Below are 26,554 nucleotides of genomic sequence, written 5' to 3' on the forward strand. Positions count from 1 at the left end.
GAACTAATCAGGTATATATGGTTCACTTCAGACAGTGTCTATCTTACAAACAGTACATTCAAGATAGAAAATAAATGGTATGAAATCAAGACTTGAGCCATATTTTGTTCCTGTATAAGAGTCAGATACCACTGTGTTTTTAACCAAGAAAAACTGACCAAAGTGCTCTCAGAATGCACCAGACTGCACCATTTTTTTTTCATCGCACAAGCTGTCCACCCACAGTCAGTGCTCAGTCAAAACATTTGCTTGCAGCCATGAATCTGTGTGTGTGTGTGTGTGTGTGTGTGTGTGTGTGTGTGTCCTCCAGCACGAGGCAAAAATCAAGTCACTGAGCGAGTATCTGCAAAACGTGGAGCACAAGAAGAGGCAGCTGGAGGAGAACATGGACTCTCTGAATGAGGAGCTGGTCAAGCTGAGCGCTCAGGGTACGTCGCTAACAGCAGGACGCCGCCGTCGGGTCACTGTAGTTATTGTTGGAAAAAGAGTTTCGGTTATTTCAAATCAAAAACACTGAAGCACTATTTTACAGTTAAACACTGAGTGTCACTTTAAGAACATTTCAGCTGCAAGCTGACAAACCAGCTCAGGAGACTTATTTACCTTCACCTTTAGTTCTCGATGAACCAGTTCTGAACTGCACTTTATACAGACTGAGGTTTTATATTAAACACTCTTTTTCAGTGGTCACACACGCGCACACACACACACCCTTGTCACTGACCACAGGTGTGATTAAAACAAAGATCGATTTCCTGAATGCTGCTGCGTGCAGAATGAGAAGATTTCCAGCTTTTCAATGAGAATATGTTTCTTAGAAACTATGAGTAACGAGTCCGTATTTAGCTTCCAGATGACTCTACAGTGCAGAAAACGGGCGATAGATTATTACAGTTGTCTGAATTTTCTGAAGCTGGGTCCGCCCCTGCTTGTCAGTGTTCTTGGGTACGAGGACAAGACTGATCAGATGGTGGACTGGAACAAGAGCTCGATCTTATTTCATGTGTTTGTTGGGTGTCTGATTGCTGGTGAGGAGGTAACAAACACAAACGAGAATGTGATCCTGTGAGTCAACGAATAAAAAAAAGAAAAAAAATCTGATTGGGGTCACATCAGCCGGTATTTGAAAGTAATCGACATGTTTAGCTTTTTTTTTTCCTTACATAAAATTGATAATCAATAATGAACAACGCGCGAGCGCCTGGTGGTCGGGCCTTAGCCCACGGGGCCTGGCGGGGCTCAGCCCGAAAGAACGACGTGGGCCCGCTCTCCTGTGGGTTCACCACCTGCAGAGGGGGCCATGGGGGTCGGGTGCAGAGAGGATTGGGTGGTGGTCGAGGGCGGGTGGCCCGGCGGCCCGGTCCATGCTCACAGCCCCTGGCTGTTGGGACGTGGAATGTCACCTCGCTGGGGGGGAAGGAGCCTGAGCTTGTGCGGGAGGTTGAGAGATACCGACTAGAGATAGTCGGGCTCACCTCCATGCACAGCTTGGGCTCTGGTACCCAACTCCTGGAGAGCGGCTGGACGCTTCATTTTTCTGGCGTTGCCCACAGGGAGAGGCGGAGAGCTGGGGTTGCATTGCTTATTGCTCCCCAGCTCAGTCGCCATGTGTTGGAGTTGACTCCAGTGAACGAGAGGGTTGCGTCCCTACGCCTTCGGGTCGGGGACAGGTCTCTCACCGTTGTCTCGGCCTACGAGCCGAGTGGCAGTGCAGAGTACCCGACCTTCTTGGAGTCCTTGGGAGGGGTACTAGATAGCGCTCCGACTGGGAACTCCATTGTTCTCCTGGGGGATTTCAATGCCCACGTGGGCGGCGACAGTGAGACCTGGAGGGGGGTGATCGGGAAGCACGGCCTCCCCGATCTGAACCCGAGTGGTGTTCAGTTGTTGGACTTCTGTGCTAGTCAGAGTTTGTCCATCACGAACACCATGTTTGAGCACAAGGGTGTCCATAACTGCACGTGGCACCAGGACACCCTGAGCCGGAGGTCAATGATTGACTTTGTAGTCGTGTCATCTGACCTTCGGCCACGTGTCTCGGACACTCGAGTGAAGAGAGGGGCAGAGCTGTCGACCGATCACCACCTGGTGGTGAGTTGGATCCGCTGGGAGGGGAGGAAGCCGGTCAGACCTGGCAGGCCCAAATGTATCGTGAGGGTCTGCTGGAAATGACTGGCGGAACCCTCTGTCAGCAAGGTCTTCAACTCCCACCTCCAGGAGAGCTCCCAGATCCAGAGGGAGGTTGGAGACATGGAGTCCGAGTGGACCATGTTCTCCACCTCCATTGTCGATGCGGCCGCTCGTAGCTGTGGTCGCAAGGTCTCTGGTGCCTGTCGCGGTGGCAATCCCCGAACCCGGTGGTGGACGCTGGAAGTAAGGGATGCCGTCAACCTGAAGGAGTCCTACTTATCTTTGTTGGTAGGTGGGACCCCGGAGGTAGCTGACAAGTACCGGCAGGCCAAGCGTGCCGCAGCCCATGCGGTCACAGAGGCAAAAACCCGGGTCTGGGAGGAGTTCGGGGAGGCCATGGAGGAGGACTATCGGTCAGCCTTGAAGAGATTCTGGCAAACCGTCCGACGCCTCAGGAGGCCCTGACTGGGGATGTTGTCGGGCGGTGGAAGGAATACTTCGAGGATCTCCTCAGTCCCATCGTCACGTCTTCCGAAGAGGAAGCAGAGACTGGGGACTCAGAGGCGGATTCATCCATTACCCAGGCCGAAGTCACCGAGGTGGTTAGAAAGCTCCTTTGTGGCAAGGTTCCTGGGGTGGATGAAATCCGTCCTGAGTACCTTAAGTCTCTGGATGTTGTGGGACTGTCTTGGTTGACACGCCTCTGCAACATCACGTGGCGATCGGGGACAGTGCCTCTGGATTGGCAGACCGGGGTGGTGTTCCCTCTGTTTAAGAAGGGGGACCAGAGGGTGTGTTCCAACTATAGGGGGATCACACTCCTCAGCCTCCCCAGTAAGGTCTATTCCAGAGTACTGGAGAGGAGAATTCGATCGATAGTCGAACCTCGGATTCAGGAGGACCAGTGTGGTTTTCGTCCTGGTCGCGGCACACTGTACCAGCTCTACATGCTCCATCGGGTGCTCGAGGGTTCATGGGAGTTCGCCCAACCAGTCCACATGTGTTTTGTGGATCTGGAGAAGGTGTTCAACCGTGTCCCTCGGGGCACCCTGTGGGGGGTGCTCCAGGGGTACGGGATCCGGGGTCCTTTGCTAAGGGTTATCCGGTCCCTGTACGACCGCAGCAGCAGCTTGGTTCGCATTGCCGGTAGTAAGTCAAACCTGTTTCCAGTGCACGTTGGCCTCCGCCAGGGCTGCCCTTTGTCACCAGTTCTGTTCATTATTTTTATGGACAGAATTTCTAGGCGCAGCCAGGGTGTAGAGGGGCTCTGGTTTGGGAACCACAGAATCTCATCTCTGCTGTTTGCGGACGATGTGGTTCTGTTGGCTTCATCAAAGTAGGACCTTCAGCGTGTACTGGGGCGGTTTGCAGCCGAGTGTGAAGCGTCCGGGATGAAAATCAGCACCTCCAAATCCGAGGCCATGGTTCTCGACCGGAAAAAGGTGCTTTGCCCTCTTCAGGTCGGTGGAGTGTCCTTGCCTCAAGTGGAGGAGTTTAAGTATCTCGGGGTCTTGTTCACGAGTGAGGGACGGGTGGAGCGTGAGATTGATAGACGGATCGGTGCAGCATCTGCAGTGATGCGGTCGCTGTATCGGACCATCATGGTGAAGAGAGAGTTGAGTAGGGGGGCAAAGCTCTCGATTTACCAATCGATCTACATTCCGATTCTCACCTATGGTCATGATATTTGGCTCATGACCGAAAAAACGAGATCACGAGTACAAGCGGCTGAGATGAGTTTCCTCCGCAGGTGGCTTGGCGCTCCCTTAGAGATAGGGTGAGGAGCTCGGTCACTCGGGAGGTGCTCGGAGTCGAGCCGCTGCTCCTCCATGTCGAATGGAGTCAGTTGAGGTGGCTCAGGCATCTTTTCCGGATGCTCCCTGGACGCCTCACTGGAGAGGTGTTCCGGGCACATCCCATTGGGAGGAGGCCCCGGGGAAGACCCAGGACACGCTGGAGGGACTACATCTCTTGGCTGGCTTGGGAACGCCTTGGGGTTCCCCCGGAGGAGCTGGGGGAGGTGTGTGTGGATCGGGAGGTCTGGGCGGCTTTGCTTGAGCTGCTGCCCCCACGACCCGACTCCGGATAAAGCGGAAGAAAATGGATGGATGGATAATGAACAAATTTGAAGTGCGAGAATCAGACTTAAAACTATAAACCAGTCCAAGTTGACAAATGTTTCTAATTCAGAGGTGCATTTCGTACTCAGGTCATTGGTTCTGTCTTGTGACCGACTCATTATTTTAATTTCCAGAGAAAGTCCATGCTATGGAGAAGGAGAACGAGATCCAGACCGCCAATGAAGTCAAAGTAGGTTCCATGCAGCTGATGGCGGTTTGTCTGCTTGTTGAGAGAATTGTTGATTAAATGTTTCTCCCATGACTTCGTGTGGTGGTTTTTACCATTTATGTTAACTGTCAACACATCTGGTTAAATTCTGCCTCTGAAGCCGGCGGGGAACACTGACTTCTGATTGACACCAAAACCAGCAAGCTTTATTGTGAACCTTTTGTTCCTTTAGTTATCCTTTGATCTAATGTGTGTGTGTGTGTGTGTGTGTGTGTGTGTGTGTGTGTGTGTGTGTGCGCCGTCACGCTCAGGAAGCGGTGGAGAAGCAGATCCACTCTCACCGTGAGGCCCACCACAAGCAGATCAGCAGCCTGAGAGATGAGCTGGACAACAAGGAGAAACTCATCACTGAGCTGCAAGAGTAAGACTTTAATCATAGGGCTTTTCATGAGTCAACAGACTCATTTAAATGTCTCCATTTGAGCCACGTCGCCTGTGATGTTCTACAAACGGTGCTGATGATTCCTCAGAAATTCACTGAGGATAAAATTATGAACACAGAAATTCATGGTGGGGTCCACAGGAACCACCCCATGTGTGACTGAACCGCCCGGTGGGTTTCAGTAAAACATTCCATAAAACGTGAACTCACCATTTGCAGGAAGATAATTACAGGCTGACATCATCTTCTAGAGGAGTTGATGAGACTCTGTTGACCACTATTTGTATTTAATGGCAAAATAATTTCTCCCTGCAATATTTAATTATTGTTCATTTAAAGGAGCTATATCATGCAAAATCAACTTTTTTGAGTTTTGTACCTTCTTACATGGCTAATTCCTCATAAAAAGTACCCCCAAAGTGGTTTTTAGTTTCATTTATGCATGTTTGAGCGATCCTGCTGGATCCAGCTGTCTTAGTCTTAGCCCCGCCCGGGGTAGAGAAAATGAGCCGATTGCCATCGTTGCGTCACAGTGGTTGTGGACACAAACCTCCAGGAAGTTATGGTCTGCCGCTCTGGCACAACAACACACCCACTTTCTCAGCACGAACTCCGCGAACACTTTACACTCCGACGTGCAGTAGAAGCTGCCTTTTCACAAATCTTCTCGAGCTATTGTTTAGCTAACGTCATGTCTCACAGGTGAAAATGTGCCTTTGGTTGTGAAAGCTACAGGACTTTATTTAGCCCCCCCAAAGAAGATTCAACTCGTCAGAAGTGGTTGAAATTCATCTCTGTAAGCCTGAAACAAACCAGTCAACTATCGGTGTGCGACCGTCACTTCACTGATGACTGCCTGGAAAACCTTGGCCAGTACCTAAGTGGATTTACGAATAGATTAACACTTAAAACGGGCGCTGTACCCACAATAAACCCGGATGGACAGACTGGGGCTGTAAGTAAAAAAAACGTTTTCTAATGGTATTGCCACTTATCCTCAACACCTGATAGAATGTACGGCTCCACAATACGGTCATCCATCTTTAGTAAATTGTTGACAAACTGTCGTGGGCGGCGCTAAGCAGCGCGTGCACCGGCTCAGGCACGATGTCATGAAGTGGGCGGCACTCACACTGGGAGAGGGAGGGCTGTAGCCAAACTGAGCGTCTTTCTTCTGAGTATGAAAACGAAAGTCCCAAAACTACTAATATTACAAAACAAATGAGCACTCCATTTTGCCAAAGGCAAGATAATATAATAAATATGCACATAGTTGACTCTTGGGGGGTGAAAAAAGCATGATATAGCTCCTTTAATACGTCTGGAGGAGCCCACTGTCTGACAGATCTTCAACTCACACCTCCATTGCAGCTTTTCTAGCATCCCTGTGGAGGTTGGGAGCATTGAACCAGAAGGGGGGGCAATGTTCAAAGCTTCCATTGCTGAAGCTGCAGTGGTGAGTTGTGGCCTGAAGGTTTTGGATGCCTTAATGTGCGCCAACCCTCAAACACCGTGGTGGACACTAGTGGTCAGAGAAGCCGTCCGACTGAAGGAGTCCTTCCAGGTTATGTTATCTCAGAGGACTCCAGAGGCAGTTGCACGGTACCAACAGGCCTGAAGGGCAGCACCCTCTGCTGTGGGGGAGGCAAACCAGTGGGTGTGGGAGGAGTTCAGAGCAACCATGGAGAAGGACTTTCGGTCGACACCAAGGTGCTTCTGGTGGACCGTGAGGCACCTCACGAGGGGAAAACGGGGAACCATCTAAGCTGTCTACAGTAAGGATGGGACTCTGTTGACCTCAACTGAGGATATAATCCAGTGCTGGAAGGAACACTTTGAGGAACTCCTGCATCAGACTGGAGTGCCCTCTGTAGTAGGGGCAGAGCTGGAAGCTGATGGAGGATTTTCATCATTTTCCCTGGTGGAAGTCACTGAGGTAGTGAAACAACTCCGCAGTGGCAAGACCCCGGGGGTTGATGAGATCCGTCCAGAAATGCTGAAGGCTCTTGGTTTGGAGGGACTGTCTTGGATGAGACGTCTCTTCTACATTGCATTGAGGTCTGGGACAGTGCCTAATCAATCAATCAATCAATCAATTTTTTTTTATATAGCGCCAAATCACAACAAACAGTTGCCCCAAGGCGCTTTATATTGTAAGGCAAGGCCATACAATAATTATGTAAAACCCCAACGGTCAAAACGACCCCCTGTGAGCAAGCACTTGGCTACAGTGGGAAGGAAAAACTCCCTTTTAACAGGAAGAAACCTCCAGCAGAACCAGGCTCAGGGAGGGGCAGTCTTCTGCTGGGACTGGTTGGGGCTGAGGGAGAGAACCGGGAAAAAGACATGCTGTGGAGGGGAGCAGAGATCGATCACTAATGATTAAATGCAGAGTGGTGCATACAGAGCAAAAAGAGAAAGAAACAGTGCATCATGGGAACCCCCCAGCAGTCTACGTCTATAGCAGCATAACTAAGGGATGGTTCAGGGTCACCTGATCCAGCCCTAACTATAAGCTTTAGCAAAAAGGAAAGTTTTAAGCCTAATCTTAAAAGTAGAGAGGGTGTCTGTCTCCCTGATCTGAATTGGGAGCTGGTTCCACAGGAAAGGAGCCTGAAAGCTGAAGGCTCTGCCTCCCATTCTACTCTTACAAACCCTAGGAACTACAAGTAAGCCTGCAGTCTGAGAGCGAAGCGCTCTATTGGGGTGATATGGTACTACAAGGTCCCTAAGATAAGATGGGACCTGATTATTCAAAACCTTATAAGTAAGAAGAAGAATTTTAAATTCTATTCTAGAATTAACAGGAATCCAATGAAGAGAGGCCAATATGGGTGAGATATGCTCTCTCCTTCTAGTCCCCGTCAGTACTCTAGCTGCAGCATTTTGAATTAACTGAAGGCTTTTTAGGGAACTTTTAGGACAACCTGATAATAATGAATTACAATAGTCCAGCCTAGAGGAAATAAATGCATGAATTAGTTTTTCAGCATCACTCTGAGACAAGACCTTTCTGATTTTAGAGATATTGCGTAAATGCAAAAAAGCAGTCCTACATATTTGTTTAATATGCGCTTTGAATGACATATCCTGATCAAAAATGACTCCAAGATTTCTCACAGTATTACTAGAGGTCAGGGTAATGCCATCCAGAGTAAGGATCTGGTTAGACACCATGTTTCTAAGATTTGTGGGGCCAAGTACAATAACTTCAGTTTTATGAGTTTAAAAGCAGGAAATTAGAGGTCATCCATGTCTTTATGTCTGTAAGACAATCCTGCAGTTTAGCTAATTGGTGTGTGTCCTCTGGCTTCATGGATAGATAAAGCTGGGTATCATCTGCGTAACAATGAAAATTTAAGCAATACCGTCTAATAATACTGCCTAAGGGAAGCATGTATAAAGTGAATAAAATTGGTCCTAGCACAGAACCTTGTGGAACTCCATAATTAACTTTAGTCTGTGAAGAAGATTCCCCGTTTACATGAATAAATTGTAATCTATTAGACAAATATGATTCAAACCACCGCAGCGCAGTGCCTTTAATACCTATGGCATGCTCTAATCTCTGTAATAAAATTTTATGGTCAACAGTATCAAAAGCAGCACTGAGGTCTAACAGAACAAGCACAGAGATGAGTCCACTGTCCGAGGCCATAAGAAGATCATTTGTAACCTTCACTAATGCTGTTTCTGTACTATGATGAATTCTAAAACCTGACTGAAACTCTTCAAATAGACCATTCCTCTGCAGATGATCAGTTAGCTGTTTTACAACTACCCTTTCAAGAATTTTTGAGAGAAAAGGAAGGTTGGAGATTGGCCTATAATTAGCTAAGATAGCTGGGTCAAGTGATGGCTTTTTAAGTAATGGTTTAATTACTGCCACCTTAAAAGCCTGTGGTACATAGCCAACTAACAAAGATAGATTGATCATATTTAAGATCGAAGCATTAAATAATGGTAGGGCTTCCTTGAGCAGCCTGGTAGGAATGGGGTCTAATAAACATGTTGATGGTTTGGATGAAGTAACTAATGAAAATAACTCAGACAGAACAATCGGAGAGAAAGAGTCTAACCAAATACCGGCATCACTGAAAGCAGCCAAAGATAACGATATACGTCTTTGGGATGGTTATGAGTAATTTTTTCTCTAATAGTTAAAATTTTGTTAGCAAAGAAAGTCATGAAGTCATTACTAGTTAAAGTTAATGGAATACTCAGCTCAATAGAGCTCTGACTCTTTGTCAGCCTGGCTACAGTGCTGAAAAGAAACCTGGGGTTGTTCTTATTTTCTTCAATTAGTGATGAGTAGAAAGATGTCCTAGCTTACGGAGGGCTTTTTTTTATAGAGCAACAGACTCTTTTTCCAGGCTAAGTGAAGATCTTCTAAATTAGTGAGACGCCATTTCCTCTCCAACTTACGGGTTATCTGCTTTAAGCTACGAGTTTGTGAGTTATACCACGGAGTCAGACACTTCTGATTTAAAGCTCTCTTTTTCAGAGGAGCTACAGCATCCAAAGTTGTCTTCAATGAGGATGTAAAACTATTGACGAGATACTCTATCTCCCTTACAGAGTTTAGGTAGCTACTCTGCACTGTGTTGGTATATGGCATTAGAGAACATAAAGAAGGAATCATATCCTTAAACCTAGTTACAGCGCTTTCTGAAAGACTTCTAGTGTAATGAAACTTATTCCCCACTGCTGGGTAGTCCATCAGAGTAAATGTAAATGTTATTAAGAAATGATCAGACAGAAGGGAGTTTTCAGGGAATACTGTTAAGTCTTCTATTTCCATACCATAAGTCAGAACAAGATCTAAGATATGATTAAAGTGGTGGGTGGACTCATTTACTTTTTGAGCAAAGCCAATAGAGTCTAATAATAGATTAAATGCAGTGTTGAGGCTGTCATTCTCAGCATCTGTGTGGATGTTAAAATCGCCCACTATAATTATCTTATCTGAGCTAAGCACTAAGTCAGACAAAAGGTCTGAAGGTCACAGAGAAACTCACAATAACGACCAGGTGGACGATAGATAATAACAAATAAAACTGGTTTTTGGGACTTCCAATTTGGATGTACAAGACTAAGAGACAAGCTTTCAAATGAATTAAAGCTCTGTCTGGGTTTTTGATTAATTAATAAGCTGGAATGGAAGATTGCTGCTAATCCTCCGCCCCGGCCCGTGCTACGAGCATTCTGACAGTTAGTGTGACTCGGGGGTGTTGACTCATTTAAACTAACATATTCATCCTGCTGTAACCAGGTTTCTGTAAGGCAGAATAAATCAATATGTTGATCAATTATTGAAGGTGCTATATTATTTTTTCTTTTTGAATTTTTATGCTTAAATAGATTTTTGCTGGTTATTGGTGGTCTGGGAGCAGGCACCGTCTCTACGGGGATGGGGTAATGAGGGGATGGCAGGGGGAGAGAAGCTGCAGAGAGGTGTGTAAGACTACAACTCTGCTTCCTGGTCCCAACCCTGGATAGTCACGGTTTGGAGGATTTAAGAAAATTGGCCAGATTTCTAGAAATGAGAGCTGCTCCATCCAAAGTGAGATGGATGCCGTCTCTCCTAACAAGACCAGGTTTTCCCCAGAAGCTTTGCCAATTATCTATGAAGCCCACCTCATTTTTTGGACACCACTCAGACAGCCAGCAATTCAAGGAGAACATGCGGCTAAACATGTCACTCCCGGTCTGATTGGGGAGGGGCCCAGAGAAAACTACAGAGTCCGACATTGTTTTTGCAAAGTTACACACCGATTTAATGTTAATTTTAGTGACCTCCGATTGGCGTAACCGGGTGTCATTACTGCCGACGTGAATTACAATCTTACCAAATTTACGCTTAGCCTTAGCCAGCAGTTTCAAATTTCCTTCAATGTCGCCTGCTCTGGCCCCCGGAAGACAATTGACTATGGTTGCTGGTGTCGCTAACTTCACATTTCTCAAAACAGAGTCGCCAATAACCAGAGTTTGATCCTCGGCGGGTGTGTCGTCGAGCGGGGAAAAACGGTTAGAGATGTGAACGGGTTGGCGGTGTACACGGGGCTTCTGTTTAGGGCTACGCTTCCTCCTCACAGTCACCCAGTCGGCCTGCTTTCCCGGCTGCTCGGGATCTGCCAGGGGGTAACTAACGGTGGCTAAGCTACCTTGGTCCGCACCGACTACAGGGGCCTGGCTAGCTGTAGAATTTTCCACGGTGCGGAGCCGAGTCTCCAATTCACCCAGCCTGGCCTCCAAAGCTACGAATAAGCTACACTTATTACAAGTACCGTTACTGCTAAAGGAGGCCGATGAATAACTAAACATTTCACACCCAGAGCAGAAAAGTGCGGGAGAGACAGGAGAAGCCGCCATGCTAAATCGGCTAAGAGCTAGTAGCTACGCTAACCTAGCGGATTCCTAAAAACACGCAGAGTGAATAATGTGTAAATAATTTAGAGGTGATTCAGCAGAAGGAGTGCTTTAGTTAAGGCACGTAAAGATTACACTGGGAAACAAATCGTAATCTAGATAACTAGATCAATCTAACTGCGCAGATTAAACAGCTAACAGGTACAGAAAAACACCGCTGTGCTCCGGAACAGGAAGTGATACAATGCCGCAGTGAGAGCCAAAGGAGTGGCAAACTGGGGTGGTGGTCCCCCTATTTAAAAAGGGGGACCAGAGAGTGTGTGTCAACTACAGGGGCATCAGACTACTCAGCCTCCCTGGTAAAGTCTACTCCAGAGTGCTGGAAAGGAGAGTTCGGCTGATAGTCGGACCTCTGATTGAAAAGGAACAATGCAGGTTCCATCATAATTGTGGAACAATTAGCTCTTCACTCTCTCAAGGATCCTGGAGGGTGCCTTGGAGTATGCCCGCCCAGTCTACATGTGTTTTGTGGACTTGGAGAAGGTGTATGATCGGGTACCCCGGGAGATACTGTGGGAGGTGCTGTGGAAGTATGGCGTGAGGGGGTCCCTTTTCAGGGCCATCCAATCTCTGTAGTGAGAGCTGTGTTCGGGTGCTCAGCAGTAAGTCAAACTCATTTCTGGTGGAAGGTTGTCCTCCGCCAGGGCTGCGTTTTATCACCAATCCTGTTTGTGATATTCATGGACAGGATATCGAGGTGTAGTCGGGGGGTTTCCGGTTTGGTGGGCTCAGGGTCTCATCACTGCTTTTTGCAGATGATGTGTTCCTGTTGGCTTCATCGGCCTGTGACCTCCAACACTCACTAGATAGGTTCTCAACCGAGTCTGAAGCAGCTGGGATGAGGATCAGCACCTCTAAATCTGAGGCCATGGTTCTCAGCAGGAAACAGATGGATTGCCTACTCCGGGTAGGGAATGAGGTCTTACCCCAAGTGAAGGAGTTCAAGTACCTCGGGGTCTTGTTCACGAGTGAGGGGACGATGGAGTGTGAGATTGTCCAGAGAATCTGTGCAGCAGTGCCGGTGTTGCATTCGCTCTACTATACTGTTGTGACGAAAAGGGAGCTGAGCCAAAAGGTGAAGCTCTCGATCTACTGGTCAATCTTCGTTTCTTCTCTCACCTATGGTCATGAGGGTTGGGTCATAACCCAAAGAACTAGATCACGGGTACAAGCGGCCGAAATAGGCTTCCTCAGGAGGCTGGCTGGTGTCTCCCTTAGAGATAGGGTGAGAAGTTCGGTCATCCGTCGGAAGCTCGGAGTAGAGTCGCTGCTCCTTTGCGTTGAAAGGAGCCAGCTGAGGTGGTTCAGGGTTCTGGTAAGGATGCCTCCTGCGCGCCTCACTAGGGAGGTGTTCCAGGCACATCCATCTGGGAGGAGACCCTGGGGAAGACCCAGGACTAGGTGGAGAGATTATATCTCCACACTGGCCTGGGAACGCCCCGGGATCCCCCAGTCAGAGGTGGTCACTGTGGCATGGGAAAGGGAAGTCTGGGGTCCCCTGCTGGAGCTGTTGCCCCCACGACCCGAACCTGGATAAGCGGTTGAAGATGAGTGAGAACTCTCTAATAAAGTTGTGCCGTTTGTAGACTAGAACATGAACGTGTGTTTGATGCTCACAGAGATGATGCTGAGATCATGTTCAGACAGGACGTGAACATGTAACCATGTTTCTTTGTGTTTCGCAGTCTGAACCAGAAGATCATGCTGGAGCAGGAACGGCTGAGACTTGAACATGAGAAACTCAAATCCACCGACCAGGAGAAGAGCCGCAAACTGCATGAGCTCACGTACGTTTCCTGCTTGATTGATGCTCTTTGGTGGTTATGTTGTTGGACGGCAGTGGGCGTGTCCGTCCTGTACGTCTGAGCAGGGTTTTCAGGACTGGAGAAGTCATTTTAATATGTCATTTATTATATTTATCATTGATTTGCTCTTATGAGGGGGGAGTGGGTTGTAATGTTTTGTTGTTTCAGAACGAAATGGGGCCAATTCCAGCAAAATTAAATTATGGCCTCTGTACTAAAGTGTAGCTTCTTGGCTTTCTGGGAGAACTTTAAATTTTAAAGTCCTTCACTTTAGTTCAGCAGGAGACCCATGGAGGATGTGATTAATTGAGTTTGTGACCCATCAGCTTTGGTTTAGTTATGGCAGAAGGCACATTTTCACACATATCAAATATACATCAAATAACATTTTTCTTTAAAAATGCTGATGCATTTGATGTCATTGGTCCAGGCATTCAAATCATCTTAAATTCCTGCCTTGCTAATGCTTTTGTTCCCACCTGTTTTAAGCATGCGGTAGTTCAGCCTCTGCTTAATAAACATAACCTTGACCCAAAATGTTTAAAAAATTTTAGGCCCATTTCCAAACTACCATTTGTCTCTAAAATTATGGAAAAAGTTGTGTTAACACAGCTGCTTTCCTTTCTCAATTCAGCAGAGATCCTGGAGCCATTTCAATCTGGCTTTAAGGCCCGCCATAGCACTGAGACAGCCTTGTTTAAAAGTAACAAATGACCTGCTGCTCACTCTCGACTCTGGTGACAATGCTATCCTTATCCTGTTGGATTTGAGTGCAGCATTTGACACTGTAGACCACTCAACTTTGCTGACCCGGGTTGGGATTAAGGGTTCTGCATTAAAATGGTTCCACTCATACCTCCAGCAAAGAACCTTTTCTGTGTCTATAGGCCAGTATTCCTCACCCCCTGCCCCTGTGTCTTATGGGGTCCCTCAGGGGTCCATCCTGGGTCCTGTTCTTTTCTGTTTATATATGCTTCCATTGGGGAACATAATCAGAAAATTTAATATTTCATTCCACTTTTATGCCGACGATTCTCAGTTGTATCTTACTCTCAAATCTGGAAATTCTCTGCAGCCTCTCCTGGATTGCCTGAAAGAAATTAAAATCTGGATGGCCAATAACTTCCTCCAGTTAAATGAGGATAAAACTGAGGTCATAATCTTTGGCCCCTAAAATCCATTAACTCCATCTCCAGGAATGTTGGCTCCCTCACTCCATTTGTCAGAATCTATGCAAGAAACTTGGGTGTAATTCTAGACTCCCAACTCAACTTTGACAAACAAATCTCTTCTGTTGTTAAAACTAATTTCTATCAATTAAGAATTATTGCAAAACTCAAATCTGTTCTGTGTTACAGTGACCTGGAAAAAGTTATCCATGCCTTTATAACTTCACGTCTAGACTACTATAACTCCCTTTACTTTGGTCTCCCTCAAACACTGGTGTCACGGCTTCAAATGGTCCAAAATGTTGCTGCTAGGTTGCTCACTAACAGAAAAAAACATGAACATATTTCACCTGTCCTAGCCACATTACACTGGATTCCTGTCCAGTACAGGATCCAATTTAAATTACTGTTAATGGTTTTTAAAGCTCTTCATGGCCTGGCCCCTAACTACATAGTTACTGCCATTCATCCTGCTGTTGCTCCCAGGTCTCTAAGATCTTCCAGTAAAGGTCTCCTTTATGTCCCCCGAACTCGCCTCAAGTTAAAAGGAGACAGAGCTTTTGCAGTCGCTGGTCCCCGACTGTGGAACCATCTGCCTCCTGATATCAGAGATGCCCCATCTATTACTGTTTTTAAATCCAAGCTCAAGACACACCTTTTTACACTATCATTCCCTACTAATTAACCGCTAGCTGGTTATGCCATGTTTTTGTCATGTTAATGATTGTTGTGTTTGTATCTTGCTGCTGATGTTGTAATCAGTTGTTTTGTTTCTTTGTATATTTCCTGCCTATTTACTTATTTATTTTTAACTATGTACACCACTTTGGTCAGTGTAAACTGTGTTTAAAGTAGACCTGCATTGAAATAAATGTGGTCAGATTTCAGAAAGAAATAGCTGATATGTATTTATAAGACCCTTGTGAATGCAGTAAAGTAAATCTGTAAGCCCAAATTTGTAATTCAGCGGAGAAATCGTCGTTTAAAAATGACAAATTTGCAGCTAAAATTTAGCCCTCTGTGAAAACAGTTTGTACAGCCGTATCATTTCCATGACGTCAGGGACAAGACAATGCGCTCCCGCCTTCAGTCCGATCCCGCATTAAAATTGATTTTATCTGTTAGTAATGTTACTTATACACGTCCTGGTTTCAACATCCAAAAGTAAGCTGCAATGAATGTGAGATACAGATCTGTGTGCTCAGATTAGCAACGACATCGACAGCGGGCGCCGTTCTTCCTCTCCCGCTCTCTGCCTCCGCTGCGCTTATTAAGTCTGCGGGCTCGTTAACGAGCTCGTTAACCGCCGACGTGGGCCACTCACACCGCCCGTGTCTGCTTTGCAGCTGGTGTTGTGCCAGATTCAGCGCACAACACCGGCATCACCTCTCTGTCTACTGAATGGAGCTGCAGCACACTTGGCACAAGTCCTGAGATTACGCTCGCTGTTTTAATGCGAAGCGGCCAGTACACCTGTTGCTGCAAGGACAGACTTCTTGCGGCAAAATCCACAGCACCGCACGTCTCGGCAATCAGAGCCCCAGAGCTCCATGGACGCTGAGAGAGGTTTACGAGGTCTATTAGAAAAGTATCCGACCTTATTATTTTTTTTCAAAAACCATATGGATTTGAATCACGTGTGATTACATCAGACATTCTTGAACCCTCGTGGGCATGCAAGAGTTTTTTCACGCCTGTCGGTTACGTCATTCGCCTGTGGGCAGTCTTTGAGTGAGGAGTGGCCCACCCTCTCGTCGTTTTTTTCATTGTTTAGGAATGGCTCAGAGACTGCTGCTTTGTTTGATAAAAAATTTTTCAAAAACTGTAAGGCACAACTGAGTGGACACCATTCTATAAATTCAGCTGGTTTTCGGTAAAAATTTTAACGGCTGATGAGAGATTTTGGTCTGGTAGTGTCGCTGTGAGGACGGCCCACGGCGCCTGATGACGATCTGCGCTTCGAGGTGGCAGTGTCTCGCCGTTTCAAGTTGAAAACTTCCACATTTCAGGCTCTGTTGACCCAGTAAGTCGTCAGAGAACAGAGAACTTTCAGAAGAAGTCGGCATGAGGAGTTAATTCGTACATTCCATTGTTAACGGACATTTTGTAATGAAAGAACGTGCGGGCAGAGTCGCATGTCGGGCTGGACCCGACCGCGGGGGGTTGCGACAGGAAAAACACCTCCGTTGGAAACCTTAACGGACAAGTTGGAACATGCCCAAGCTGTTAAACAATTTCTCAGTTACTCACTTGTTGAAAGCCATCAAAAGCCGCCTGAATTTTACAAATGGTTTTCAACACGGAGGTGTTTTTCCTGTCGCGGCGCACACAGATTCGCCGAGTCGTCATGGAAACGACTCGGCGAATTTGCGCGCACGTCTTTCATTAAAACATGTCCTTAAACAGTGGAATGTCCGCATAAAGTCCTCATGCCGGCCTCTTCTGAATCTTCTCTGTTCTCTCACGACGTCCTGGGTGAATTAAGCCTTAAATTTGGATGTTTTCAGGTCGAAACAGGCCGACGACGGCGCCTGGAAGCGCTGCGCGACGTCCCGCTCCATGGGAAGTCCTTACAGCGACAGAAACACCCCATAATCTCTCATCAGCCGTTAAACTTTTCACCGAAAACCAGCTTAATTTCTCGAATAGTGTCCACTTGGATATTCCTCACAGGTCCAGAAAAAATTTTGATAAAGCAACGCGCGCCGTCTCGAGCAGCGTGTGAAACAAAGGAATTCAGCCGAGAGGGCGGGACCACATCTCACTCGAGGCCTGCCCACAGGGAAATGACGTCACCGACACGCGTAAAAAAACTCACGCATGCGCACGAGGGTTCAAGCATGATTGGTGTAATCGCACGTCATTCAAATCCATATAGTTAAAAAAAAAAGTAAAAGGGTCGGTTTATTATCTAATAGACCTCGTATATCTTTTTAATGACTGGGATTCTTTGCAGGTCTCGCCTCCATATCCCGCGATGGTACCGGAGGCGAAAGACAGTAGATTTTCATTGCGACACCACTCAATCAAACGGGCGTATGAAAAAGTCCCCCAAAATAATTTTCAAGCACAAATAAAAGAAACGTGTACTCACCAAACGTGCCGCAAGACAATATGAAGTTTTAAAAAAGTAGATCCTTCCGTATAAGACAAGAAAAAGATGCAGATGCAAATTGACGTAAATCCACAAATTACAATTGGTGCAATGCATGTCCGTGACGTCTCGGCAGCGTCCATGATGAGAGGGACAATTTGCGGAGGGCTAAATGTTAGCTGTAAATTTGTCATTTTCAAATGAAGATTTCTCTGTTGAATGACAGATCTGGGCTTGCAGATTTACTTTACTACATTCAGAAAGGATCTCATGTGTAAATGTAAGTCATTTTTTGTTCAAAAAATCTGACTGCATTTTTTTTTCAATGCAGGTCTCCTTTAAATGTGCTTTAGAAATAAATTTTACTTACTTATTTACTTTAAGGGACAAACAAATGCAAGCAAAAAAAGATGAAAATAAAAAAAGAACCACCACCACAAAAGTGGAAAAATGCTCATTGTTTTTGTTCCAAAATCATTTGAGATAATAAGGCCCCATTAAAAAAAAAAAAATCCCAAATTTATATTTTGGCAAATTTTATTGACATTGGTACAGCTGGTGTATGTCCACTAGGTTGCGAGTGTGCTTTGACTGAAGTTGGCCGAAGTTTACAGAGCCAGATCCAGAACTTACCTCATGTTGTCATTGACAACCACGGTCGCGAGAACGATTGCCGATAAAGCCAAGAAGCTGAAGCCATGGTACGGGGTGAGCGTGCCCCCCGAGGCCACCATGAGCCATATTTACAGCTAGTGTGCACGTGGTATGCTGCACAATGCAGGTAGCTTGGATGCTAAGTACAACGGTTGCAAAGTGAGGTTTTCCTCATTGATGTCTTCTTTTTTTTTTCCTGGAGATACTTCTGGCATTATGTCCATATATTTGTGGATTTAAGCAAATATTATTGCGGAGCGGTGAGGCTGGTTTAGTCATAGTTTCTAAATGAAGCTTCCGCGCAAAAAAATCCACCCCCGCCTTCATCACTTTATCTGATGTCAATGATGATAAAGTGTTGTTTTTTATGGGGCCTAACTGTGCCACCTGCGAATTAAAATGACTTCTTTATTGAACATTATACGAGTCACAAGTCTCTACTTTTAGGTGATGTCATCAGAAACAGCCATAGTCAGAAAAGGGTTCATTCAGTGTTTTAACAGACGGTGTCTTCAATCCAGGGTGATGCAGGACAGGAGGGAGCAGGCCAGACAGGACCTGAAGGGGTCCTGGAGGAGACCGTGGTGAGTTCCCAAAAGGGACTAAAACACAGAAATAATGTTTGAGCACTTGAGATCCGATCCAGTCCTTAATTGGGGCTCCTTGTTTAAAAACGGTTACTTTTGTTTAAGATACAAATTTTGTAACACGGGACATTAGCACCTTCTAATTAAATCTACGATGGTAATGAAGTGAGTCTGATTGGTCAGTCAGGCTCATACTGATTGGTTTTGTGCTGCTGGGTCAGTATCTGTTTTGGGAGGAGTTGTTGAGATTTGTGCTGCTGTAACCCTCCTTTAGACATTTGATCTTCATTCATGTCTGCTGTGTTATGACTTCAGGCTTTGAGATGCAGACCTTATTTTCTTTGTTCTTTTCTTCTTCTGACCTTTAATTTGTATGTGTCTGTCCATGTGTCTGTCCCCCTTCCAGGCAAAGGAGCTACAGACCCTACACAACCTCAGAAGAACTCTTTGTCCAAGATCTGGCCACCAGAGTCAAAAAGGTGAAACCTATTTGTAGCTGCTGGTTTGATGGGGAGTTGATGGCCTGGTGCAAAATAAAACTTTATCACTGCAGTACATGTATTATGTATTATATAGACCATTGTATTCAGCGTAAAACAAACAGGATGTTGCTTCTTTTAAAGTAGTAACACAAGAAAACACCAGACCGTTAAGAGTCTCTCAAAATCACATGTAGTTTATGTTGCATTTTACCAGCAGTGGAAAAAAATACGCATTAATCAGAGTTGATTTGGTAGTTCTTACTAAAAGAATTCCAAAAAGTATGAAAATATGACTCATTGTCCAGTAAAATATTATAAATTTGAAGTGTTCATGTACGTGGATAAATTTAGGAACAGCTTTACTGTATTTGCCATTGTGACTGTTTTACAGTGACAAGAAGCTGCTGCGCTGTCAGCGAGGCAGCGCCGAAATAGACGAGAGCTCATTTTATACAAACACTGAGGGATGTGACATGGTAACTGCCAGTCCTACTGAAGGAAGCGTGACTGCAACGTGATTGCAAAAAATGTTATTTCTCGTGGGTAAATATACCTGAAAATGCACCAGAATGCATCTGAGGTATCAATTTTTTTCTGGGGAAGAACCCCCAGACCACCCCCAAGGGACTTTGGGCCTTCACTTTTTTTTTTCCCCATGGCTCACTTTTATCACTGATAATAAAGTTCACATTTAAACGGTAGAACATCAAGCATGGCTGCAAAATCTCCGTCTGTATACGGATGTCCGTCAATTTTTATTTTCTGGTTCTGTTTATTCCATCATTTATAATCGCTAACTGAAAAAAAATATTTTATTGCTTCATTTCAACACAAAATGGGAGAGAAGGACGGAATTTGCTTTAAAATGTATTCCATACGGAGGCCGCCATTACAGGAAGCGGTCGTGTGCACAGTGGTGTTCTGGGCACGACTCTGTCACCGCGCTCATTGCTTTCTGAAGGTAAACATGTGAGCAAAACCCCCGGTTATTGGATTTCCATCCAATTTTTTTTTCCATGTTCGTTTATATCGTCGTATAAAACCAACTAACTTAAAAAAAAATATATTTATGGCTTTATTTCGACACGAAACGCTCTCCTATCAACCGGTGTCCCTATGATGAAAATCAAACATCACCCCTCTCTTCTTCTACGACGCGTTTAATGGTACAGCCGGCATCCTTATTGTTGGGCTGCTGCCATCTACTGTATCAGGCCCGTAAGCACCCTAAATCCTCTCATTGAGTACCGTGTCTTTCAAGTATTTAAAAAGGCAACATTTCCTCCTCTCACTGGACTTTACTGCTGAAATACTTCCTACAGAAATTCTTTCAAGCCTTACAATTGATTTCCGTCCATTTTTACACTTTATAGCTTTATTTTGAAATGAAATGCACCTCCTCTCCAAACGTGTGTCCCAGGTGGATGAATCTAACTTACCCCTCTCTTCTTCTATGGCACTTAATGACATCGCACTGCTGCATCGGTCCCATTATAGCAGTACTAAATCCTCTCGATGAGTCCAGTGTCCTTTCAAGTACTTAAAAAGTCAACACTTCCCCCTCTCGACCTTCTGGCTAAATTGCTTTCTACATAAACTTCTTTTAGTACTTACAACTGATTTATTAAGTTTTTACTCTTTAATCGATTCAAAAATGACAAGATATATTTTGTAAAAATAAAATATTTTGAAGTAAAATAAAATGCTAATACTGTAAAAGTGTTCATTGGTGATGATTTTTATCATTTATATTAAACTTGTGGCATTTGAAAGTGCTGGATTGTGGTGACAGTATTTCACAAGACTTTATTTAAAATTCAGTTGGTCTGGTGGGTTCAATCAATCAATCAATTTTTTTTTATTTCGAACTTAGTTGTCAATTCCAGTATCATGGAAGTTCACAATATAAGCAAATCAATGAACAAAGCTTCTTTGTACTCTCTGTACCTCTACACTCATATGAAAAATAAACAAGATCAAAAAGAAGCAAATCAAAAAATGCCAACAAGAACATTCGAAAGGGAGTGAAATCCCACCCCAGTGCACATATCTTCAGTGGTTTCTTAATTGACAGTAAATACAACTGCACTTAATTACAATACCTAAATATAGTTACAATTTCCCCCAAAAAGTGATCTCCAAATTAAATAAAACATTAAAAAGAAAACTCAGCAGTGCCACACAGATAACATGATGCAGAATGCCACCATAGACTTCCTTTTTTTATCTAATAACAGCCATGGACTTGCTGCAGTAGAACTGCAGGTTCAGGTGCTGAAGTATGTAGGTATCGTGGACCTACTCAGTGTGGAGAAGGCTTACGGCCACATGCCATCCATCCGCACACCAAGTCTTTGGAGAGAGGTGAAGATGTACAGGGTTGATGACCAGTACTTGCCAGAAGTGTGGGAGTTTATGATCAAGGAAGTGGGATGCCACTTGAAGGAACTTCATTTGCCCTACATGGCAGAAGAAGAGATAAGCTTCAACAACGGGGAAAAAGACTTTTCATTGGCAATACTTATCATGTCTTTTAGTGTCTTTAAGTGTATTATTTATTTTACCAGGTAATAGCATAAAGGTTTGAATAATTTATTTATTTTGTAAGACACACTTAGGATTTGATTAATTGTGTAGAATGAAAGCAGAAATTATAGTCAGTTAAATTATTGCAGACAGTCATTCCATTTGTGGATGGTAACTTATTACGAACACATACTGTCATACAAAATAGTAAATAAATTTTGATGAAATTAATACACTTTAGTCATTTTTTGCAGTATGATAAGAGTCAAAAAGCACTGTTTTAGGCAAAGGAAAACTGTCCAAATTGCACTCAGAATGCACCAAATTGCACCTTTTTTTTTTTTTTCAAAATTTCCGGGGGGGGGCATGCCCCCAGACTCACGGAAAATGTTCAGTCAAAAAATTTTCAGTTGCTTGCAGCCATGATCAAGTCTCAATTACATGTTTTTGCCATCAGGGTTTGATCATGACATATTAGGAATCATTGCCTTTTTTTGTGTGTGTGTATAGATTAGTAGATATTTTGGTATCGGCCCTTAAAACATCCATATCGGTTGGGCTCTATTTTAAAGTATACTGAAGCATTTAAAATTTAGGCCCCAAAGAGAAGTAAATTTAAGGTTCTGCCTTAAATTCAGAAGTGTTATCATAAATCTCTGCTGTGCTTTTTGTTGTGCAGAGCGCTGAGATGGACTCTGACGACACGGGCGGCAGCGCCGCTCAGAAGCAAAAAATTTCCTTTCTTGAGAACAATCTTGAGCAACTCACCAAGGTTCATAAACAGGTATGAGTTTTCTGTCAGTTCTTAAAGATTCTGTCCTTATTTTGTGTCGTTCTCCCTGTTGAGTTAGTTTCCTTCTCGTTTAGTTTCTGTTCATCAGCGTTTTCTCGCCAAGTCTTGTGATGTAAAACATTTTTGACCTTTCTGCAGCTGGTGCGTGATAATGCAGATCTGCGCTGTGAGCTTCCAAAACTGGAGAAGCGTCTTCGTGCTACGGCTGAGCGGGTCAAGGCCTTGGAGTCTGCACTGAAGGAGGCCAAGGAGAATGCCGCTCGTGATCGCAAGCGCTACCAGCAGGAGGTGGACCGCATCAAGGAAGCTGTCAGGGCCAAGAACATGGCCAGGCGGGGGCATTCAGCCCAGATCGGTAGGTAGAGACGCATCAGATGGGTAACACCTGCTGTCATTTGGGACAGGAAATTCTGGGTCCTAAATGTCTCCTCTCGCTTCCCATCACAGCCAAACCCATCCGGCCCGGACAGCAGCCAGTGGCATCACCCACCCACCCCAACGTCAACCGCCCCGGGGGAGGCTTCTACCAGAACAGCCAGACCGTGTCCATCAGGGGAGGAAGCGGCGGCAAGCAGGACAAGAAGTGAGCGTGTTACTTTATTGTAAACCGGACAAGACTGTAAAATATAAAAGACTCTTTGGTGACATTAAACGACCAGAAGGGTCTCCGTAAGCCGTCTGCTGTCTGACGTACCGAAAATGAAATGTACGTTCAAATAAAGCAGTTTATCTGCATCAGTCTGTCACCACAAAACCAGTTTACAACATTTGTTGATGTTGGTATTCGTGGGCTGTGTTTTAGATGTTTTGGCATTCATGTTTGTTGGCAGAAAAATTATTTTAATTGGTTGTGTTGATTTAGATCAATCACGTCATGGTAAAGCAGTTACATAATGTTGTTGTTCAGTGTAAGCTAAAAGAAATAAACCATTTTTTGTCACCAGTGAACAGACAAAAAGTTATTAGAAGTGTCTGGTAGCATGGACAAGAGCCCTACAGAGGTAAACATGTTCAAAAAAAAAAAGCATCCTTTTTCAAACAACGGATTATGCACTTAGCTGCTTACATTAGCCTCACTGTCATCCACCTTGGTCTCCTCTGAGTCGTTCTGAGTTGATTATCCGTGGTCTAATGGACCATAGTGGATCCATGCGGACCACGTGCCAGGGTCCAGCCTGCGTTTCATCTGCACATTAATAATGTGAAATCCAGGTTTACTGTCACAGCAAATTGTTTTTAAAAGTAACAGCTGTGTAAATGACAGTCCAGAGTTGCAGTGAAATTCAAGTGTGAACGGAGCTGTCGGCCTGTGCACCTGTTTTATTTTAAAATCTTATTTAAACATTGGACACCATTGTCAATTGAAAAAATAACCATGAAAACAGGGAACTTTCACCGACTGACATGAGCAATTATTCTTTTTTCCATTGTTCGTTTTTTTTTACAGTAAAGTGAAATGTTTTTCTTTTTATTTCTTTGCTGATCTGAAAAATAATCTGACATGTGCTTGATAGTTGTGATCTGAAGCATTAGTTTTGGGATCTGTTACACCTGTAGGTGACAGACTTGATTGTACAGTCGTGTGTTGGCAGTTTTAAGCTGTAAACTCTTAACGTGTACACCAAAATCGAGACACTCTCCAGAAGAAGCACAACACAACTGGTGTGAAACGGATGCAGACGTCATTGCAGAGCAATTTACAGGGTGGAAAAAAAAAAACACTCCTTGGTTTCAAATATTTATAATATCAAAAGTTACGTGAATACTTTTTTTTGATATCTACAGTTGCAGGAACTTAAGGTTTTTTTTTCTCTTTTGCAGATTCTTCTTCAAAATTGTACAATTAAGCCCCTTTCACACTGGCGCAACTGTAGAGCTGCATACTGTGGCGTATCGTCTAGTCCCACTTTTAGCAGCTCTACGCCGAGTTTTTTCTCCCTATGCAGCAGTCGGTTGAGGGCTACGCATGTAGGATGGAAGAAATGAAACGTTTAATTTTTTTGGGCTCTCTACGAGCACTGGACGCCGACAATATGCAATTTTAAGCAGGTCTGCACCACACAGCGTTACTGCATGCAAGTCTGTGCAGCACGGCGCTCCTGTACACATCCAAAAACTGAGTGTGTGAATCCAGAGGAATCAGCTGGAGAACAAGATCACACAGCCACAGCTCCTCTGTGTGCTCAGAACAGGGTTAGGGTTAGGGTTATCCAGAAACAACACAACACAAACAGCAGGTCGGTTGCTCTCTCTCGCTTTCTCTTTTTCAGGTCTGATCAACCTGAATAAGCACTGGGACTCTTCAAAATAAAAGCCTTGTTGCTGCGTGTCGGTTCGATCATCAGATGCCCTGATTGATCTCAGATCAGCAGACCTGATCGGAGCAACTGGAGCTTTAAAAGTTTAGAGTCACAGCGCTTCATTCACAGCAGCCTTTAGACTCAGCAGCATCTGTACACAATGAAAATGATCTACCAAGACTAAAAAAACAAGCTAAATAAAATAATGTTAAATGACTCTGTTTGTGATGTGCACCACACCGTGCAGGAGAGAACAGAGCGCACTTCCACAGAGGCAGAAAATAGCAGCTTTGGCTACATACGTGGCAGGAATGAAAGTGTAAAGACCTCCTGATACAGTCCACTGTTTGTTCTGCACAGCCAGCAGGAGGGAACTGAAAAAGAGCTGAATTGGTTTTAAATAGCAGCAAGAGCCACATGTGACTGTGTGCACACATTAAAAAGCAAACACGTTCAGCTGCAAGCAGATCTACGCAACAAACACGGAAAAAGGCTGCGTACGTGTGCATTTCGGGTGTACTTAAACGAAACACAACGCCACAGTACGCAGCTCCATGTTTGTGCCAGTGTGAAAGGGGTTTAACTCGTCACTTTTGATATTATACATAAATATTATAAGTATGTGTTTTTGTGTTGACCCTGTCCCTCACCCCACCTACACCCCCCTGCTGAGGCGAACAAAGCCACAACGAAAGACAATCCAAACCTGGCCTGGGGGAGTGCTCTCTCAGCTACAGGACTGCTTCTCACGGACTGTATGGGATTTATTTTCCAGCCACAACCTGCAGGAGAACACTGACACCGTACTCTCTTACATTAAGAACTGTGTTGACACTGTCACCGTCAACAAAAGGGTCGGGGTTTTTCTGAACCAGAAGCCCTGGATGAACAGCATAGTCCAGTCCCTATTAAAAAGCTGCAACACCGCTTTTAAATCAGAGGACAGGGCCCTGTGCAGCGCAGCCAGGTCTGACCTGAAAAGAGGCATCAGAGAGGCCAAGGCTGCCTACAAGAAAAAGATAGAGGACCACTTCGCTGTAAATGATCCCAGAAGGATGTGGCAGGGAATAAATCATATAACCAACTACAGAAGCAGCAACCCAGGAAATGCCAGGTCTGACACCTCACTGGCAGAGGAGTTGAGCCGCTTCTTTGCCCGCTTCGAAGCAGACAGACCAGCAGCAACTCCACACCCACCACCCTCCAGCACTAGCACGCTAACACTTCAGGAACACGAAGTGAGATGTGTGCTGAAGGCGATGAACCCCAGGAAGGCGGCCGGCCCTGACGGTGTACCTGGAAAGGTACTGAAAGTGTGTGCTGACCAACTGGCTGGAGTCTTCACCTGCATCTTCAGCCTGTCCCTGTCGCAGGTCATCATTCCACACTGCCTCAAATCCTCCACCATCATCCCAGTCCCAAAGAAGTCAGCAGTGGAGAGCATAAATGACTACAGGCCTGTTGCACTTACGCTTGTGGTCATGAAGTGCTTTGAAAGACTGGTCTCTCAGCACATTAGGCCCTGTCTGCCTCCCACTGTGGACCCCCACCAGTTTGCCTACAGGGCAAACCACTCCACAGAGGACGCTATCACCACAGCTCTCCACACCGCGCTGAGCCACCTGGAACACCAGGGGAGCTATGTGAGGATGCTCTTCCTGGACTTCAGCTCAGCTTTCAACCAAATCATCCCAGAGATCCTGGTCCAGAAACTGACACATCTGGGCATCTCCACCCCCACCTGCCAGTGGATCAAGGACTTCCTCACAAACCGCCCACAGTCCGTGAAACTTGGCCCCCACCTTTCCTCCACCATCACACTCAGCACCGGTTCCCCTCAAGGCTGTGTACTGA

General features: G+C 45.2%; 1 protein-coding gene across 1 annotated transcript in view; it reads left to right on the top strand.

Moving 5' to 3' along the window:
• The window catches only part of LOC117521429 (kinesin-1 heavy chain-like), a 131,683-nt gene that overhangs the window by 98,277 nt on the left and 6,852 nt on the right, over positions 1-26,554 (top strand). The window contains 11 exon segments of the mRNA XM_034182724.1: positions 311-428; positions 4,385-4,440; positions 4,731-4,840; positions 12,976-13,077; positions 18,534-18,579; positions 18,582-18,596; positions 19,006-19,041; positions 19,043-19,078; positions 22,287-22,391; positions 22,539-22,755; positions 22,848-22,983. Coding sequence (XP_034038615.1) covers positions 311-428; positions 4,385-4,440; positions 4,731-4,840; positions 12,976-13,077; positions 18,534-18,579; positions 18,582-18,596; positions 19,006-19,041; positions 19,043-19,078; positions 22,287-22,391; positions 22,539-22,755; positions 22,848-22,983 — 977 coding nt within the window.

This window comes from Thalassophryne amazonica, chromosome 12 (assembly GCF_902500255.1).
Source record: "Thalassophryne amazonica chromosome 12, fThaAma1.1, whole genome shotgun sequence".
Taxonomy (NCBI): domain Eukaryota; kingdom Metazoa; phylum Chordata; class Actinopteri; order Batrachoidiformes; family Batrachoididae; genus Thalassophryne; species Thalassophryne amazonica.